This window comes from Oncorhynchus nerka, linkage group LG9a (genome assembly GCF_034236695.1).
Source record: "Oncorhynchus nerka isolate Pitt River linkage group LG9a, Oner_Uvic_2.0, whole genome shotgun sequence".
In the NCBI taxonomy this organism is placed as follows: domain Eukaryota; kingdom Metazoa; phylum Chordata; class Actinopteri; order Salmoniformes; family Salmonidae; genus Oncorhynchus; species Oncorhynchus nerka.
In genome coordinates, this window is record NC_088404.1 from 43,658,051 (window position 1) to 43,676,146 (window position 18,096).

General features: G+C 45.9%; 1 protein-coding gene across 2 annotated transcripts; it reads right to left on the reverse strand.

The window, feature by feature from the left end:
- Nucleotides 1-1,043: 1,043 nt before the first annotated feature.
- Nucleotides 1,044-16,988, reverse strand: LOC115134371 (protein NDRG4). Of its 2 annotated transcripts, XM_029668261.2 has the most exons (15): nucleotides 16,784-16,988; nucleotides 15,040-15,145; nucleotides 13,093-13,213; nucleotides 12,855-12,917; nucleotides 12,676-12,736; nucleotides 12,291-12,377; nucleotides 12,085-12,141; nucleotides 11,448-11,551; nucleotides 7,937-7,993; nucleotides 7,074-7,125; nucleotides 4,889-4,936; nucleotides 4,696-4,731; nucleotides 4,263-4,314; nucleotides 3,884-3,922; nucleotides 1,044-1,361 (listed from the first exon to the last, which is right to left on the reverse strand). In XM_029668261.2, exons 1-15 carry the CDS (start codon nucleotides 16,802-16,804, stop codon nucleotides 1,213-1,215), a joined length of 1,053 nt encoding a protein of 350 aa, XP_029524121.1. In that variant the 5' UTR covers nucleotides 16,805-16,988; the 3' UTR covers nucleotides 1,044-1,212. The 2 variants fall into 2 exon arrangements, with proteins under 2 accessions (XP_029524121.1, XP_029524122.1); XM_029668262.2 differs by lacking the exon at nucleotides 3,884-3,922 and having other exon boundaries at nucleotides 16,784-16,983.
- Between the last annotated feature and the right edge of the window lie 1,108 nt (nucleotides 16,989-18,096).

The following is an 18,096-nucleotide window of genomic DNA, read 5'->3' on the forward strand; positions in this document are numbered from 1 at the left end:
ACTCAATGGATCGTCCATCACAGCAGCTAGCAGCACACTCCTCTCCATTAACAACGACCAGTATTTCAGCTCAATATCATGGAGGGAAAAAGAGGTCTGTGGGATGTTAGTTCTCTATGTGAGCTATGCATATGGGTATGTAAATACATGAACTGTGACACATTGACAGTGTTTGCATGTGTGCGTAAGTTTGTGCATGTTTTGTGCTTCTGTGCCGATATCATTTCAATCGGTCCCCTTACAGAGCCCAGCCGTCGTAGGTTAGTGTGTGTGTGTGTGTGTAGATTTGGTATATATGACCTGAGAGAAGAACATCTCAGATCTAACAGGTTCTGCCTCGACTCCTAGGTCTGGTTTGGTTTGGGTCAAGGTGTGATTGTCATTTGGGAGACCACTAAGAACCGATCCTCGGCAGAACTACTTCCATTTTAGGGAGCTGGAAATGACCGTGGTCACACTGCCTATAGGGTGGATGCTCCTACCAATGCAGGTGAGTGGAGTCACGTGGGCTACATGGGTATAGAATCACTCTACATGTATTTATGCTTCTTTATGACAATCAATGGGAAAACGCCATGCATGGAATGTGGAGTGGGAATACTGATCTAGTAGCTGTCACACAGACACATCCTCCACAATGTGATATAAACCCCCTCTGAAATATAAGGCTGTGTGCTGCTTTCTGTCAAATCTTCAACTTCCCAGACAAAGAGCAAGAATAGAGCAACCTACATAATGTCAGGTATGTCTTTTCCCCAGTGACCCAACCATCCTCACTGACCACAAACCACTTAACTACCCTCATTGACCACCTCACAGAAACTCTCGGCAGGCAAGCGGATGAGTGTGGGAGGGGGCAGATGAGGCTATGGGTCTGAGTGGAGGAGGGCGGGCGCAGGTGGAGGTGGAGGGCTGGGGGAGCAGGGGAAATTAAGGGGGAGGAGACACTGAGCAAAACAGACGACAATTTCAAGAAAACCAAAACTTTCTTAAGTTTAAGGGGGGAGAGTAATACATTGGTGTCATTTTACAGTGAGGGGGGCAAAAGTTGTCAAATACTGAGGGACTTTGGGAAAGATAATACTAGGACAAAGACAAATAGAGATAGATAGAGAGAACATCCTGCACTAACAATTTCAAAGTAGAAACTCATCTCTCTCCAACCAACGTCATTCTGTCTGTCTGTTTATCTACGTGTGTGTGTTTGAGGGTTCAGCAGGACACCTCCATGGTGTGGCTGACCTGGCCCTCGTTGCTGTCAGTGTGTGTAAAACCCCGGATACGAGAGTTCTCAATGGAGCTGCCACTGGTCAGTGAGGCCGTTCGGGAGCGTGCCAGACGGGTCATACTGGCAGAGGGCACTAAGAGAGAGACAGACAGAGAAAAAGAGAGAGGGAGACAGAGAGAGAATGAGAGCAAAATAAATAAGACAGAATTAAATAGGGGAAGGTACAATTTTGGGAGGTCAGTCTGAAGGTAAAGGTAAAAGCGGACAGTCCCCTCCCCCCATCTTAGAGGAACAAATGTATTGGGACGAATTCACTTACATGTGTATTAATGTAGCAGAAAGTTAAGTATTTGGTCCCATATATACAGTGCCTTCGGAAAGTATTCAGACCCTTTGACTTTTTCCACATTTTGTTACGTTACAGCCTTATTCTAAAATTTTAAAAAATCCTCAGCAATCTACACACAATACCCCATAATGACAGACTGAAAACAAGTTTTTAGAAATGTTTGCAAATTTATTACAAATAAAAAACAGAAATACCTTATTTACACAAGTATTCAGACCCTTTGCTATGAGACTCGAAATTGAGCTTGGGTGCATCCTGTTTCCAATGATCATCTTTGAGCTGTTTCTACAACTTGATTGTCCACCTGTGGTAACTTCAAATGATTGGACATGATTTGGAAAGGCAAACAGCTGTCTATAAAAGGTCCCAGAGTTGACAGTGCATGTCCAGGGGCGGCAGCTAGCCTAGTGGTTAGAGCTGACAAGGTAAAAATCTGTTGTTCTGCCCCTGATCAAGGCAGTTAACCCACTGTTCCCCATGCCCCGAAGACGTGGATGTTGATTAAGGCAGCCCCCCGCACCTCTCTGATTCAGAGGGGTTGGGTTAAATGCGGAAGACACATTTCAGTTGAATACATTCAGTTGAACAACTGACTAGGTATCCCCCTTTCCCACAGTTGACAGTGCATGTCAGAGCAAAAACCAAGCCGTGAGGTCGAAGGAATTGTCCTTATAGCTCAGAGACAGGATTGTGTCAAGGCGCAGATCTGGGGAAGGACACCAAAACATTTCTGCAGCATTGAAGGTCCCCAAGAACACAGTGGCCTCCATCATTCTTAAATGGAAGAAGTTTGGAATCAGCAAAACTCTTCCTAGAGCTGGCCGCCTGGCCAAACTGAGCAATCGGGGGGAAGGGCCTTGGTCAGGGAGGTGATGGTCACTCTGTCAGAGCTCTAGAGTTCCTCTGTGGAGATGGAAGAACCTTCCAGAAGGACAACTCTCTGCAGCACTCCACCAATCAGGCATTTATGGTAGAATGGCCAGATGGAAGTCACTCCTCAGTAAAAGGCACATGACAGCCCACTTGGAGTTTTCCAAAAGGCACCTAAAGGACTCTCAGACCATGAGAAACAAGATTCTCTGGTCTGATGAAACCAAGATTGAACTCTTTGGCCTGAATGCCAAGCATCACGTCTGGAGGAAACCAGACACCATCCCTCCGGTGAAGCATGGTGGTGGCAGCATCATGCTGTGGGGATGTTTTTCAGCTGCACGGACTGGGAGACTAGTCAGGATCGGGGCAAAGATGAACGGAGCAAAGTACATAGATCCTTGATGAACACCTGCTCCAGAATGCTCAGGACCGCAGACTGGAGCAAAGGTTCACCTTCCAACAGGACAACGACCCTGAGCACACAGCCAAGACAACACAGGAGTGGAACAAGTCAAGGGGTCTGAATACTTTCCGAAGGCAGTGTATAGCACGCAATGACTATGAGTTTGTGACTCTACAATTCTGTTGGATGCATCTGCTGTTTGTTTTGGTTGTGTTTCAGATTTTTGTTCCCAATATAAATGAATGGTAAATAATGTATTGTGTCATTTTGGAGTCACTTTTATTGTAAATTTGAATAGAATATGTTTCTAAACACTCCTACATTAATGTGGATGCTACCATGATTACGGATCATCCTGAATGAATCGTAAATAATGACAAGTGAGAAAGTTACAGATGCACAAATATCAAATGGGGGAACTATGTACAAAAAGTGCTGTAATTTTTAAACGGTTCACCAAATATGGATGAAAATACCTTCAAATCAAAGCTGCACTTTAACCTCATAGTCATTGTTTGTTTTCAAATGCAAACTTTTAGAGTAAAGAGCCCAAATAATAAAAAATGCTTCACTGTCCCAATCATTATGGAGGGCACTGTATTTGCATAACAGGCCTATTAGCTATAATATTCCATTTACAATCTGGCAAGATCTTTTCCTATTTGTTTTCATGCAAACATTCCTCAAAAGGTTGCTTCACTTGGACACTCCAATGTGCCAATGAGAGTTCAATTCTGGATCATAATTAACTGTATCCCATGCAAAGAGCAAGATAGAGAATGCAATGGCAGGGATGGGGAAAAAAGTAACAATGGCATATTTTCCCTTAGGTTGAGGAAAAATGCATAATTTTTTATAAAAAAAAATATATATTGTCAAGATTGCCAATGACCAGAAATCAAGCGCCAAAACAAATAAAATGCAATAATAAGTCACAAGGCAGATATATGATCAGAGTATTATCACTCCACATCTCATGTAGGGGAAGAAGAGAGGAGGAGGTCAGAGGTGAACAGCAAACAGGAAGTACCTGGCCCTCCACTCAACCTCCGATCCTTCACATACGCAACTGAGCGAAGGCAGGAAAACATAGAGGGCAAGATTAACACAACACAGGTCCCTGCAATAGACATCACATCGCACCATACCAAACAACATTTTCACAACACAGTCCGGACTGGACTCCATCACACATTCAGAGTAACCCAACGTACAGACAGTGTTTAAGCAGAGGATTAAGACAAACAAGGGAGAAGACTGTACAACATTGTATTTCTAAGGTATGGAGAGATAAACTCAGTCAAGGTAGTGATGCCTAGTTTCTGAGAGACCTCAAACACATGCACAGTCTCACACACTCACTCATATACGGTATGACAAATTACTGTGATCGGGTTCTAGATACTTACTGTAGCCCATCCCCTGAAGGAAGTACTTGAATGCTTCGGACAGTTTTCCAGGCTATAAAACAACAAGAAGAGCACGGTTGGACATTTGACCTCCTGAGACTCTGTGTAACCCTGACCCCAGATGATGTCAATGACCTCTGTGGAGTTCTGTGGAGAGTGCTATAGAGCCAACCCTCTCATGGTGGCAGAATGGCTTATAAAAAGAGGAAGTGGAGATTCATAAGAGGGTTGTATGGAGGCCTTATATAGAGAGGTTAGAGAGGTATTTTAAAGAGGAAGTTAAGGGTCATATGAGAGTTGCGTCAGAAGAGAAACTGGAGGAAGTAAGTGGGATATGGAGGTGGTGCAGAGGAAGGCATGGTTAAATAATAGTAGGAGTATTTGAATATGGAATGAGAGGATGCAGAGGGCCATCTGAAGGCAGTGTTCTGACCTGTGTGAGCTGAGGAAGTCCACCAGAGTCAGCCATCTGAAGCACAACAGGGGAGAACAGGAACATTAGTCATTACATCAAATGTTTCAACAAGTACAACATGTAAGGCACAATTGTTTTCCATTTGGTAAATTAATTAGATGAAAAATCTAATAAAGACCAACATTCCACAATTAATGCTTTGCATTCATACCTTTAAGAAGGTGGTGTTGGTCGGGTCAAGTTTGGAATTACATTCAACCTTGAGGAACAACAAAATATTACATAAAGGATCAAGGTGCTGGACATTTCATTCTTAGATGTACACCACTGTTCAAAAGTTTGGGGTCCCTTTTAAAAATGGCCTTGTTTTAGCCTGAAAAGCATTTTTTTTCGTCCATTAAAATGTATGATCAAAATTGATCAGAAATACAGTGTAGACATTGTTAATGTTGTAAATGACTATTGTAGCAGGAAACGGCAGATTTTTAATGGAATATCTACATAGGCGTACAGAGGCCCATTATCAGCAACCATCACTCCTGTGTTACAATGGCACATTGTGTTAGCTTATCTAAGTTTATCATTTTAAAAGGCTAATTGATCAATAGAAAACCCTTTTGCAATTATGTTAGCACAGCTGAAAACTAACTGTGGTTAAAGAAGCAATAAAACTGGCCTTTAGACTAGTTGAGCATCTGGAGCATCTGTGGGTTCAATTACAGGCTCAAAATGGCCAGAAACAAATAACTTTTTTCTGGAACTCGTCAGTCTATTCTTGTTCTGAGAAATGAAGGCTATTTTGTGCGAGGAATTGCCAAGAAACTGAAGATCTTGTACAACGCTGTGTGCTACTCCCTTCACAGAACAGCGCAAACTGGCTCTAACCAGAATAGAACAAGGAATGGGAGGCCCCGGTACCAAACTGAGCAAGAGGACAAGTACATTAGTGTCTAGTTTGAGAAACAGACGTCTCACAAGTCCTCAACTGGCAGCTTCATTAAATAGTACCCGACTCCAGGATGCTGGCCTTCTAGGCAGAGTTCCTCTGTCCAGTGTCTGTGTTCTTTTGCCAATCTTAATATTTTATTTTTATTGGCCAGTCTGAGATATGGCTTTTTCTTTGCAACTCTGCCTAGAAGGCCAGCATCCCGGAGTCGTCTCTTTATATATACCGGTACATACATATATACATATATATAAAAAATTGAAATCAATAGGATTGTGGAGACATAGATGTTGTGAATGAAAGACAGAAGAGAGGCTTGGAGTGAGGTGGGGGAGAGGGTGGACCCAGCTACTGAAGTCTGCTGCAGTGATGAGTCATTCCAGCACAAGGGGTGTGTATAGATGTGTGCTGGCAGACACATCACATAGCAATAAATATTAAATTGACATCCATCTCTCTCTCTCTCCCTCTCTCTCTCTCAAAAGGTTGTATAACCTGTCATTTTACTCCTCCCCTGTCCATCCCCTCCTATCATCCCTACATTTACAGAGGAGGGATGTGATTAAGCCTTGACCTCCTGAAAGTCTAGCAGATTAACAGTACAGAAAGAAATATCTGGCCCATAAGAGCATGTGAAAACCCAGAGACTGGAGCAGAGAGAGAGATACATATGGGCCTTGGCGAGGCAGTGAGACACACACAGTTGACTCAGCCGGGAGGTGAGGCAGGTGAGGCAGGGAGAAAGGGAGATGACGCAGGGAGGAAGGGAGGTGAGGCAGGGAGGAAGGGAGGTGAGGCAGGGAGGAAGGAAGGGAGATGAGGCAGGGAGGAAGGAAGGGAGGTGTGGCAGGGAGGTGAGGCAGGGAGGTGTGACAGGGAGGTAAGGCAGGGAGGAAGGGAGGTGAGGCAGGGAGGAAGGGAGGTGAGGCAGGGAGGGAGGGAGGTGAGGCAGGGAGGTGTGGCAGGGAGGAAGGGAGGTCAGGCAGGGAGGCAGGGAGGTGTGGCAGGGAGGAAGGAAGGTCAGGCAGGGAGGAAGGAAGGGAGGTGTGGCAGGGAGGAAGGGAGGTTAGACAGGGAGGTAAGGCAGGGAGGAAGGGAGGTGAGGCAGGGAGGAAGGGAGGTGAGGCAGGGAGGGAGGGAGGTGAGGCAGGGAGGTGTGGCAGGGAGGAAGGGAGGACAGGCAGGGAGGCAGGGAGGTGTGGCAGGGAGGAAGGAAGGTCAGGCAGGGAGGAAGGAAGGGAGGTGTGGCAGGGAGGAAGGGAGGTCAGGCAGGGAGGCAGGGAGGTGTGGCAGGGAGGAAGGAAGGTCAGGCAGGGAGGAAGGAAGGGAGGTGTGGCAGGGAGGAAGGGAGGTTAGACAGGGAGGAAGGGAGGTGTGGCAGGGAGGCAGGGAGGTAGAGGAGTAAGAGATTGAAATGGAGTGAGGGTGTAGATGAGAGAAAAGGACTCACCACTCCCTCCTCAGCTGGAGCATTGTCACCAACAACAAGCATGACAGGGCACCTAGAAACACAGAGCACAGATCAGCAACAACACACACACATACACAAATATGGCTAATTTCAGTAACCTGTTATGAATGTTAAAGGCTGCCTATATACTACTATAAAGCAGGTGGACCGAGCCCTGAATGCTGATATATCACGGGTATGACACAAAATGTGTTCCTTCTAATTACGTTGGTAACCAGTTTATTATAGCAATAAGGCACGTCGGGGGTTTGTGGTATATGGGCAGGACACCTACCCCATCCGATGTCACAGGAAGGCCAAAATATCATCAAGGACATCAACCACCTGAGCCACTGCCTGTTCAGCCCGCTACCATCCAGAAGGCGAGGTCAGTACAGGTGCATCAAAGCTAGGACTGAGAGACTGAAAAACAGCTGCTCTCTCAAGGCCATCAGACTGTTAAATAGCCATCCCTAGTCGGCTACCACCCGGTTACTCAACCCTGCACTTTAGAGGCTGCTGCCCTATATACATAGACATGGAATCACTGGCCACTTTAATAATGGAACACTAGTCACTTTTATAATGTTTACATACTGCTTTACTCATCTCATATGTATATACTATGTATATTCTATTGTACTGTATTTTAGTTAATGCCACTCCGACGTTGCTTGTCCTAATATTTGATATAGCATGGCTAGGGGCTGTATCCAGGCACTCCATATTGCGGTGTGCTTAAGAACAGCCCTAAGCCATGGTATATTGGCCATATACCACACCCCCTTGTGCCTTATTGCTTAATTAGACAATGCCATGAAAGACCAAAGGACAATAGTCTAGTAGTGTAGAGAGAGACTCACTTCAGGGTCTTGGCATTGATGATGGTCCCAGAGCGGTTCATCTCCAGATCCCTACGGCTGAGAGGGAGAGGAGAACTGTGAGACACACTGCTTACATTCTCTCAAATAATATAGTGCTCTCACCATCTGCCACACACACACACACACACACACACACACACGCGCGCACACGCACACCACACAAATTGCAAACTGTGTGTGTGTGTGTGTGTGTGTGTGTGTGTGTCTGTCTGTACACGCTAGGTCTGTGTGTGTGTGTGTCTGTACATACTAGGTGTGTGTGTGTGTGTGTGTGTGTGTGTGTGTGTGTGTCTGTACACACTATGTGTGTGTGGGTGTGTGTGTCTGTACACACTAGGTGTGTGTGTGTGTGTGTGTACACACTAGGTGTGTGTGTGTGTGTGTGTCTGTACACACTAGGTGTGTGTGTGTGTACAAAAAAGAACAATCCAAAATTGATTTTTGATACTGTCGCAAAGCTAACTAAAAAGCAGCATTCCCCAAGTGAGGATGGCTTTCACTTCAGCAGTAATAAATTATTTGAGGAAAAGATCATGATTATTAGAAAGCAAATTATGGACTCCTCTTTAAATCTGCGTATTCCTTCAACGCTCAGTTATCCCGAGTCTGCACAACTCTGCCAGGACCTAAGATCAAGATAGACACTCAAGTGTTTTAGTACTATATCTCTTCACACAATGATGAAAATAATCATGGCCTCTAAACCTTCAAGCTGCATACTGGACCCTATTCCAACTAAACTACTGAAAGAGCTGCTTCCTGTGCTTGGCCCTCCTATGTTGAACATAATAAACGTCTCTCTATCCACCGGATGTGTACCAAACTCACTAAAAGTGGCAGTAATAAAGCCGCTCTTGAAAAAGCCAAACCTTGACCCAGAAAATATAAAAAACTATCGGCCTATATCGAATCTTCCATTCCTCTCAAAAGATTTTGAAAAAGCTGTTGCGCAGCAACTCACTGCCTTCCTGAAGACAAACAATGTATACGACATGCTTCAGTCTGGTTTTAGACCCCATCATAGCACTGAGACTGCACTTGTGAAGGTGGTAAATGACCTTTTAATGGCATCAGACCGAGGCTCTGCATCTGTCTTCATGCTCCTAGACCTTAGTGCTGCTTTTGATACCACCGATCACCACATTCTTTTGGAGAGGTTGGAAACCCAAATTGGTCTACACGGACAAGTTCTGGCCTGGTTTAGATCTTATCTGTCGGGAAGATATCAGTTTGTCTCTGTGAATGGAATCCTCTGACAAATCAACTGTACATTTCGGTGTTCCTCAAGGTTCCATTTTAGGACCACTATTGTTTTCACTATATATTTTACCTCTTGGGGATGTCATTCGAAAACATAATGTTAACATTCACTGCTATGCAGATGACACACAGCTGTACATTTCAATGAAACATGGTGAAGCCCCAAAATTGCCCTCACTAGAAGCCTGTGTTTCAGACATAAGGAAGTGGATGGCTGCAAACTTTCTACTTTTAAACTCGGACAAAACAGAGATGCTTGTTCTAGGTCCCAAGAAATAAAGAGATCTTCTGTTGAATCTGACAATTAATCTTAATGGTTGTACAGTCGTCTCAAATAAAACTGTGAAGGACCTCGCGGCGTTACTCTGGACCCTGATCTCTCTTTTGACGAACATATCAAGACTGTTTCAAGGACAGCTTTTTTCCATCTACGTAACATTGCAAAAATCAGAAACTTTCAGTCCAAAAATGATGCAGAAAAATTAATCCATGCTTTTGTTACTTCTAAGTTAGACTACTGCAATGCTCTACTTTCCGGCTACCTGGATAAAGCACAAAATAAACTTCAGTTCGTGCTAAATACGGCTGCTAGAATCCTGACTAGAACCAAAAAAATTTATCATATTACTCCAGTGCTAGCCTCCCTACACTGGCTTCCTGTTAAGGCAAGGGCTGATTTCAAGGTTTTACTGCTAACCTACAAAGCATTACATGGGCTTGCTCCTACCTATCTCTCTGATTTGGTCCTGCCGTACATACCTACACGTACGTTACGGTCACAAGACGCAGGCCTCCTAATTGTCCCTAGATTTTCTAAGCAAACAGCTGGAGGCAGGGCTTTCTCCTAAAGAGCTCCATTTTTATGGAATGGTCTGCCTACCCATGTGAGAGACGCAGACTCGGTCTCAACCTTTAAGTCTTTACTGAAGACTCATCTCTTCAGTGGGTCATATGATTGAGTGTAGTCTGGCCCAGGAGTGTAAAGGTGAACGGAAAGGCTCTGGAGCAACGAACCGCCCTTGCTGTCTCTGTCTGGCCAGTTCCCCTCTTTCCACTGCGATTCTCTGCCTCTAACCCTATTACAGGGGCTGAGTCACTGGCTTACTGGTGCTTTTTCATGCCGTCCCTAGGAGGGGTGCGTCACTTGAGTGGGTTGAGTCACTGATGTGATCTTCCTGTCTGGGTTGGCGCCCCCCTTGGGTTGTGCCGTGGCGGAGATCTTTGTGAGCTATATTCGGCCTTGTCTCAGGATGGTAAGATGGTGGTTGAAGATATCCCTCTAGTGGTGTGGGGGCTGTGCTTTGGCAAAGTGGGTGGGGTTTTATCCTTGGCCCTGTCCGGGGGTATCATCGGATGGGGCCACAGTGTCTCCTGACCCCTCCTGTCTCAGCCTCCAGTATTTATGCTGCAGTAGTTTATGTGTCGGGGGGCTAGGGTCAGTTTGTTATATCTGGAGTACTTCTCCTGTCTTATCTGGTGTCCTGTGTGAATTTAAGTATGCTTTCTCTAATTCTCTCTTTCTTTCTCTCTCTCGGAGGACCTGAGCCCTAGGACCATGCCTCAGGACTACCTGGCATGATGACTCCTTGCTGTCCCCAGTCCACCTGGCCGTGCTGCTGCTCCAGTTTCAACTGTTCTGCCTGCGGCTATGGATTCCTGACCTGTTCACCGGACGTGCTACCTGTCCCAGACCTGCTGTTTTCAACTCTCTAGAGACAGCAGGAGTGGTAGAGATACTCTTAATGATCGGCTATGAAAAGCCAACTGACATTTACTCCTGAGGTGCTGACTTGCTGCACCCTCGACAACTACTGTGATTATTATTATTTGACCATGCTGGTCATTTATGAACATTTGAACATCTTGGCCATGTTCTGTTATAATCTCCACCCGGCACAGCCAGAAGAGGACTGGCCACCCCTCATAGCCTGGTTCCTTTCTAGGTTTCTTCCTAGGTTTTGGACTTTCTAGGGAGTTTTTCCTAGCCACCGTGCTTCTACACCTGCAATGCTTGCTGTTTGGGGTTTTAGGCTGGGTTTCTGTACAGCACTTTGAGATTTCAGCTGATGTATGAAGGGCTATATAAATACATTTGATTTGATTTGTGTCTGTCTGTGTGTGTGTGTGTGTGTGTGTGTGTGTGTGTGTGTGTGTGTGTGTGTGTGTGTGTGTGTGTGCGTGCGTGCGTGCGTGCGTGCGTGTGTGTGTACACACTAGGTGTGTGTGTTACCTGTTGTACATGTTCCAGAAGAGCTGCAGGTTGACCTGGTTGACGGTGTTGTTGATCTGTTGACGGTAACTCTGGACCAGCTCTGTGTTGTTCATCAGCTCCTCCTGTACAACCATCCACAATAACACAGGTAGACTGAGAGACTGGTGTCTCTGAAGGTTATTAACATTACACAGCCTGCAGTCTAGTGTTGTTGTTATTATGGTGTGTAGTCCGAAGCCTCCAGTCTAGTGTTGTTGTTATTATGGTGTGTAGTCCGAAGCCTCCAGTCTATTGTTGTTGTTATTATGGTGTGTAGTCCGAAGCCTCCAGTCTAGTGTTGTTGTTATTATGGTGTGTAGTCCGAAGCCTCCAGTCTAGTGTTGTTGTTATTATTGTGTGTAGTTTGAAGCCTCCAGTCTAGTGTTGTTGTTATTATGGTGTGTAGTCCAAAGCCTCCAGTCTAGTGTTGTTGTTATTATTGTGTGTAATCCAAAGCCTCCAGTCTAGTGTTGTTGTTGTTATTATGGTGTGTAATCCAAAGCCTCCAGTCTAGTGTTGTTGTTATTGTGGTGTGTAGTCCTGTGTATTGCCACAAACTATTGTAGGTACGTGGATAATGGTTTGATTACCACACATATCTGGAGTGAGGACTCACCTGGCTAAAGAGGTGGGGCAGGACTGTGTCTGGAAGAGCACTGGTGAGCCCAGAGAGCTGGAGAGGAAGGAGGAGGAGAGAGAGAAAGAGAGAGATGAGGAAAGAGAGATAGATATTATTACCTTGCACCAATTGCAAGTACAGCAGCCATTTTGATAGTTTTGAAAGGTAACTCTGTTTATGTGTTTGCCACAGAGGTCTTCTACCTTGCCAGTGGCCCAGTCGATCCAGCCCTTCCCGTTGGGGTCGATGTTGAGCAGCACCAGGCCCTCCACCAGATCAGGGAAGATCAGCTGAGGGCAGAGCAGAGCAGAGTTACGCTGTCTTATGTTAGATAGATACCACAGGAGGCTGCTGAGGGAAGGATGGATCATAATAATGTCGGGAACGGAGCGAATGGAATGGCATCAAACACATAGAAACCATGTCTTGATACCATTCCACTAATTCCACTTGAGCCATTACCATGAGCTCGTCCTCCCCAATTAAGGTGCCACCAACCTCCTGTGGTAGAAACACCTGGGATCATTATTAGGCCCCAAAATATGAAATATGTGGAAAAGCAAAGAACAATAACCGGGTATGACTTACAGCAAATTTGGCCAGGACGTAAGCGCCAGCCCCAACTCCAATGCCCACAATGCTCTTGAATCTGTCAAATGAGAATGGTTTGAATTACTTTACAGGTTCATTCATGCATTCACAGTTGAACAATATGGATAATATATGTACTGTTTACTAGGAGAGAGAGGAAGGGGAGGCCCACTCACCCAAAGTGCTGCACTACACTGGGCAGCATGCCTGCCAGCTGGTCCATGGTGGGGTACTGGTACCTGTTGAGAGGTGAGGTGGAGATCTTTAGTTAAACAGTCACGTGACCAAGAGACAGCACTGAAGGAATCCCTGTCTATCTGTCTGTCTGCACACTCCAGCCAATAAAAGACACCAGAGGTGCATGGATATGTATAAGTGTGTACAGGCATGTACGTGTGTTTAGGTGTTATATACCCCTGTGGCATCTGAGAGGCTCCAATCTGCTGTCCAGGAGCATCCACATGACACACCACAAAGTGCTTGGTGATCTCCTGCATGTCCTCGTTGTGGAAGAAGCTGTTGAAGCACAACTTGTCTGTGCAGGGCAGGGAGAGAGAGACAGAGGGAAGACAACGTTAAACATGCACTATGCAGGGAGCACCTCGTCAGCAGGGGAAATGAGAATGGGAAATGACCTGAGGTTTTGCTGGGAGTCATTCCATTATCATCTGGGTGCTTGAGTGATCGTACATTAAGTCAGAGTAAAGAAAAGACGATCTAGTTTGATATACTGCATTTTAACTGAGGTTATAGGTTAACTGAAGTGCCATCCCTCTCTGTTTAACAGACCAGCAATGACACCCTATATACCTCACCTCTGAAAACAACTCTGCCCCCCCCTCCCACCGCCGCTGTTGTCCTAGTTCTCTTCGGTTTGTGGTGACAGACAACAACATGGAGTTGCTAAGGTGATAGAAAATAGGAGGCAGGCATGCAGAAGGAGGCAGGCAGGCATGCAGAGAGAGGCAGGCAGGCATGCAGAGGGAGGCAGGCATGCAGACGGAGGCAGGCATGCAGAGGGAGGCAGGCAGGCATGCAGAGGGAGGCAGGCAAGCAGACGGAGGCAGGCATGCAGACGGAGGCAGGCATGCAGAGGGAGGCAGGCATGCAGACGGAGACAGGCAGGCAGAGGGAGGCATGCAGAGGGAGGCAGGCATGCAGAGGGAGGCAGGCATGCAGAGGGAGGCAGGCATGCAGAGGGAGGCAGGCATGCAGAGGCAGGCATGCAGAGGGAAACAGGCAGGCATGCAGAGGGAGGCAGGCATGCAGACGGAGGCAGGCATGCACACGGAGAAAGGCATGCAGAGGGAGGCAGGCAGAGGGAGGCAGGCAGGCAGAGGGAGGCAGGCAGAGGGAGGCATGCAGAGGGAGGCAGGCAGAGGGAGGCAGGCATGCAGAGGGAGGCAGAGGAACAGCTGATCTACAGTGCAGCAGTGCTGACCCCTCCCCCAACACCACCCCGCTTGTATGATAGGGATGTTTTTCTGACCTACATTTCTCACTCTCCCTCTTTCTTCTCTCTCCAGCCATCATTCTTTCATTACCCAGTCCTTTGTTGACTGACCACTGACAGACAGTGCTATCTTGTGGAATGCAGTTTGTATCTGGTACTTCAATGGGCTGGATCCTATTTCAGACAGCTACAGGCAATGCAGTTGTAATGTAGATGATTAAATATTGTGTTTTGTATCCTGGAGTCATTTCCTGCTACAAGTGTAACAATACTCCCTGCAAACTGCAGCAACATTGAAAAGCAGTCCCCATCCACCAATTAGAGGAGCTAACGAGCAGGCTCAGCTGGGAGGTAGTAACGGACATGCTGGGTAAACGTGAGAGAGTCACACTGTCTGTCTGCGCTCTGCAGTGGGCTGGCTGGACCGCTGTCAGGGAATGCTACTGGTACTCTGATATAGCTCCCAGAATGGAGTCCAATTATCACCTCAGATAGGCACAACACCTCCCGGGGCTGACAGCTCGACGGATACAGCTGCCAGATCCCACCATGAACAGCACCCTTAGGAAGTGTGGCAAGATGAACCCTGGAACCAGCTGCAGGTCATTGTTACATGACAGATGGTGGTGCAACAAAGACATGAACTCACACATGGAGCACACACTGAAAGCGCGTGTGCACGCACACACACAAGCATACCGGCAGGGTAGCCTAGTGTTGGACTTGTAACCGAAAGGTTGCAAGTTCAAATCCCCGAGCTAACAAGGTACAAATCTGTCGTTCTGCCCCTGAGCAGGCAGTTAACCCACTGTTCCTAGGCCGTCATTGAAAACAAGAATTTGTTCTTAACTGACTTGCCTAGTTAAATAAAGGTCAAATAAAGGTAGAAGGACAGCGTTCGTACTCACGGTTAAGCCCCACATCGTGGTAGGTGAGGATGGCAGGCTTGTTTCCTTTGGGGGCCCCACGAATAACCACGTGTAGCATCCCATACGGAGTCTCAATGTCATGTTCCTGAAACAGACAAATACTCATATTTAAATGCATGTACATTTACTTCCACAGGGACGCATTCTGTACCTCTGCACATACAATGGAGTTCACTCAATGGTGAGCACAAACAGTTGACCCACTATCACTGAGATGTAATAGACACCAACCTTCCACTTCTGATCAACATTCTGAGAGGCCTGACAACATATACTGTAAAGCACAGGTGTCAAACTCGTTCCACGGAGGACCGAGTGGCTGCGGGTTTTCGCCTCTCCCTTGTACTTGATTGATTAATTAAGGTAACTAATTAGTAAGTAACTTCACCCCCACATCTGGTTTTCTAGGTCTTAAATGAAAGGAAAAAACAAAAACCTGCAAACATTCTATGCAATAGCATATTAATTACAAAATGTTATTGTGTGGTGTTGACATAGTTACAGGGTCTCATTGGTACCTCACATGACCCACATCCTCATCAACACAGCCAGACAGGCAGACACACTCAAAATGGAGGCAGCAGATATTATTTCCATAAACGTTGGTTCAGCGCTCCAGGATTATGTCCTATCACAGCCAGACAGAGAAATGCCACTGATAGGCTGCATCCCAAATGGCACCATATGAGCCCTGGTCAGAAGTAGTGCACTAACTAGGGAATAAGGTGCCATTGAGGATGTACTGTAGCCATAGTCTGTGACGCTAAGTGCTCCCTAACCACGCATCGGTCTGGCACCCAATACATGTATGTCTGACAGTATGCTGCATGCCCTCTGTGAAGCAATTACATCGGCAGCTACTGCAATACACTCACCTGTAAAATCTGTTCTCTTTTTTGTCTTTGTGTGACATGAAATGCTTGTGTGAACGATTGACAGATACAATGTAAAGGTAAAGGTAATTTGGGTTGTCTAAACGTGTAGTATGATAGGGGTTGATGGAATGGGTAAAACTATTTTGGTATTTTCTGGATGGCAGCACAATAGACTGCAGGTAAAAACAGCACCTGTATCACTGCAAATACTCCCTCCCTCTCTTAGTCTCTTCTGTGATTTCTTTGTCTCTCACTCATCTTCCTCTCTAATTCCCTTCCTCCCTCACTCCCAAGGTTACACAGACATCCAAGTGCGGAATAATTTGCATCTCCCCCAGACTTACGGGCATCTCTGTGTAGGCTTGCATGTGTTGCAGAATGCATTAGTGTGTCACAGCATTAGTGTGTCAGTGTGTCTCCACGGAGACATTACACGACTGATCATTAGAGCAACACAATAACAGTACAACAACCATGCCACTATGCAATATTAACTCATATGTTCAGTTATATAATAAAACCAAATCTAGACTACTAATATTTCAACATGCAGATTTCACTCATGATCCCAAAGCATTAAAACAGATGGGTACATGATAGACAGCTAGTCGTTCTGCTACGATATAAACATGGTATAAGAACATGCATGAAGAAGGTAAGACGTGGTTGTGTGTGTGCACAGGAAATAAACGTGTGCACGAGAAATAAACGTGTGCACAATGTGCTCGTCATGCACATCCACGAACAGAGGAGTTCATTAAGACACAGCAGGGAATTTACTTGATCAAAATACCCTCACGCTATCAGTCACTCAGTCACCTGCAGATACACTTTACACCGCCACTCACCCCATCCCAGCATTCAGGCATGGTGCCTGAGTAAGTGTGCTCGGTGGAGGAGGAGAAAGAGGAGGAAGAGCGGCAGGAGGAGTAGGAGCTGCGGGTGGAGACAAGACATTCAGAGCCCGTCCTCTCTGGTAGTGGGACTGCTGCTGCTGGTGGTCTCTGTCTCGTCTAGCCTTGTCCTGTTCTAGGGCTGAGCTCTGCAGTCTTGCTGCTGTCCTCTCTCTTCCCCAGACACCTTATAAACCCACCGTGAGGGCGTGCTGAGCTCAAGCCCTTTGGCTGGCTCTCTGCATCTGATTGGTTGGCTGCCCAATCAGTCACAGCATCTTCTCTGCTGTGCTCTTGTTTTGCTCTCTCATCACCACCACCACTGCTCTATATCAGGGGAGATTCTCTCTCTCTCTCTCTCTCTCTATCTCTCTCTCTATCTCTCTCCCTTCAATTCAAAGGGATTTATTGGCATGGGAAACATATGTTTACATTGCCAAAGCAAGTGAAATAGATCAAAGTGGAATAAACAATATCAAATGTACAGTAAACATTACACTCACAAAAGCCATGCCATATTATGGCTATGTACAGTGTTGTAACAATGTGCAAATAGTTCAAGTACAAAAGAGAAAATAAGTCAAATAATTATGGGTTGTATTTACAGTGGTATTTGGTTGCTCTTTTCTTGTGGCAACAGGTCACAAATATTGCTGCTGTGATGTCACACTGTGGTATTTCACCCAATAGATATGGGAGTTTATCAAAATTGGATTTGTTTTTAAATTCTTTGTGGATCTGTGTAATTTGAGGGAAATGTGTGTCTATAATATAGTCATACATTTGGCAGGAGGTTAGGAAGTGCAGCTCAGTTTCCACCTCATTTTGTGGGCAGTGTGCACATAGCCTGCCTTCTCTTGAGAGCCAGAACTGCCTAAGGTGGCCTTTCTCAATAGCAAGGTTATGCTCACTGAGTCTGTATATAGTCAAAGCTTTCCTTAATTTTGGGTCACTCACAGTGGTCAGGTATTCTGCCACTGTGTACTCTCTGTTTAGGGACAAATGGCATTCTAGTTTGTTCAGTTTTTTTGTTAATTCTTTCCAATGTGTCAAGTAATTATCTTTTTGTTTTCTCATGATTTGGTTGGGTCTACTTGTGTTGCTGTCCTGGGGCTCTGTGGGGTCTGTTTGTGTTTGTGAACAGAGCCCCAGGACTAGCTTGCTTAGGAGACTCTTCTCCAGGTTCATCTCTCTGTATGTGATGGCTTTGTTATGGAAGGTTGAGAATCGCTTCCTGTAGAATAGAATTGCTATTTTCTGGATTTTGA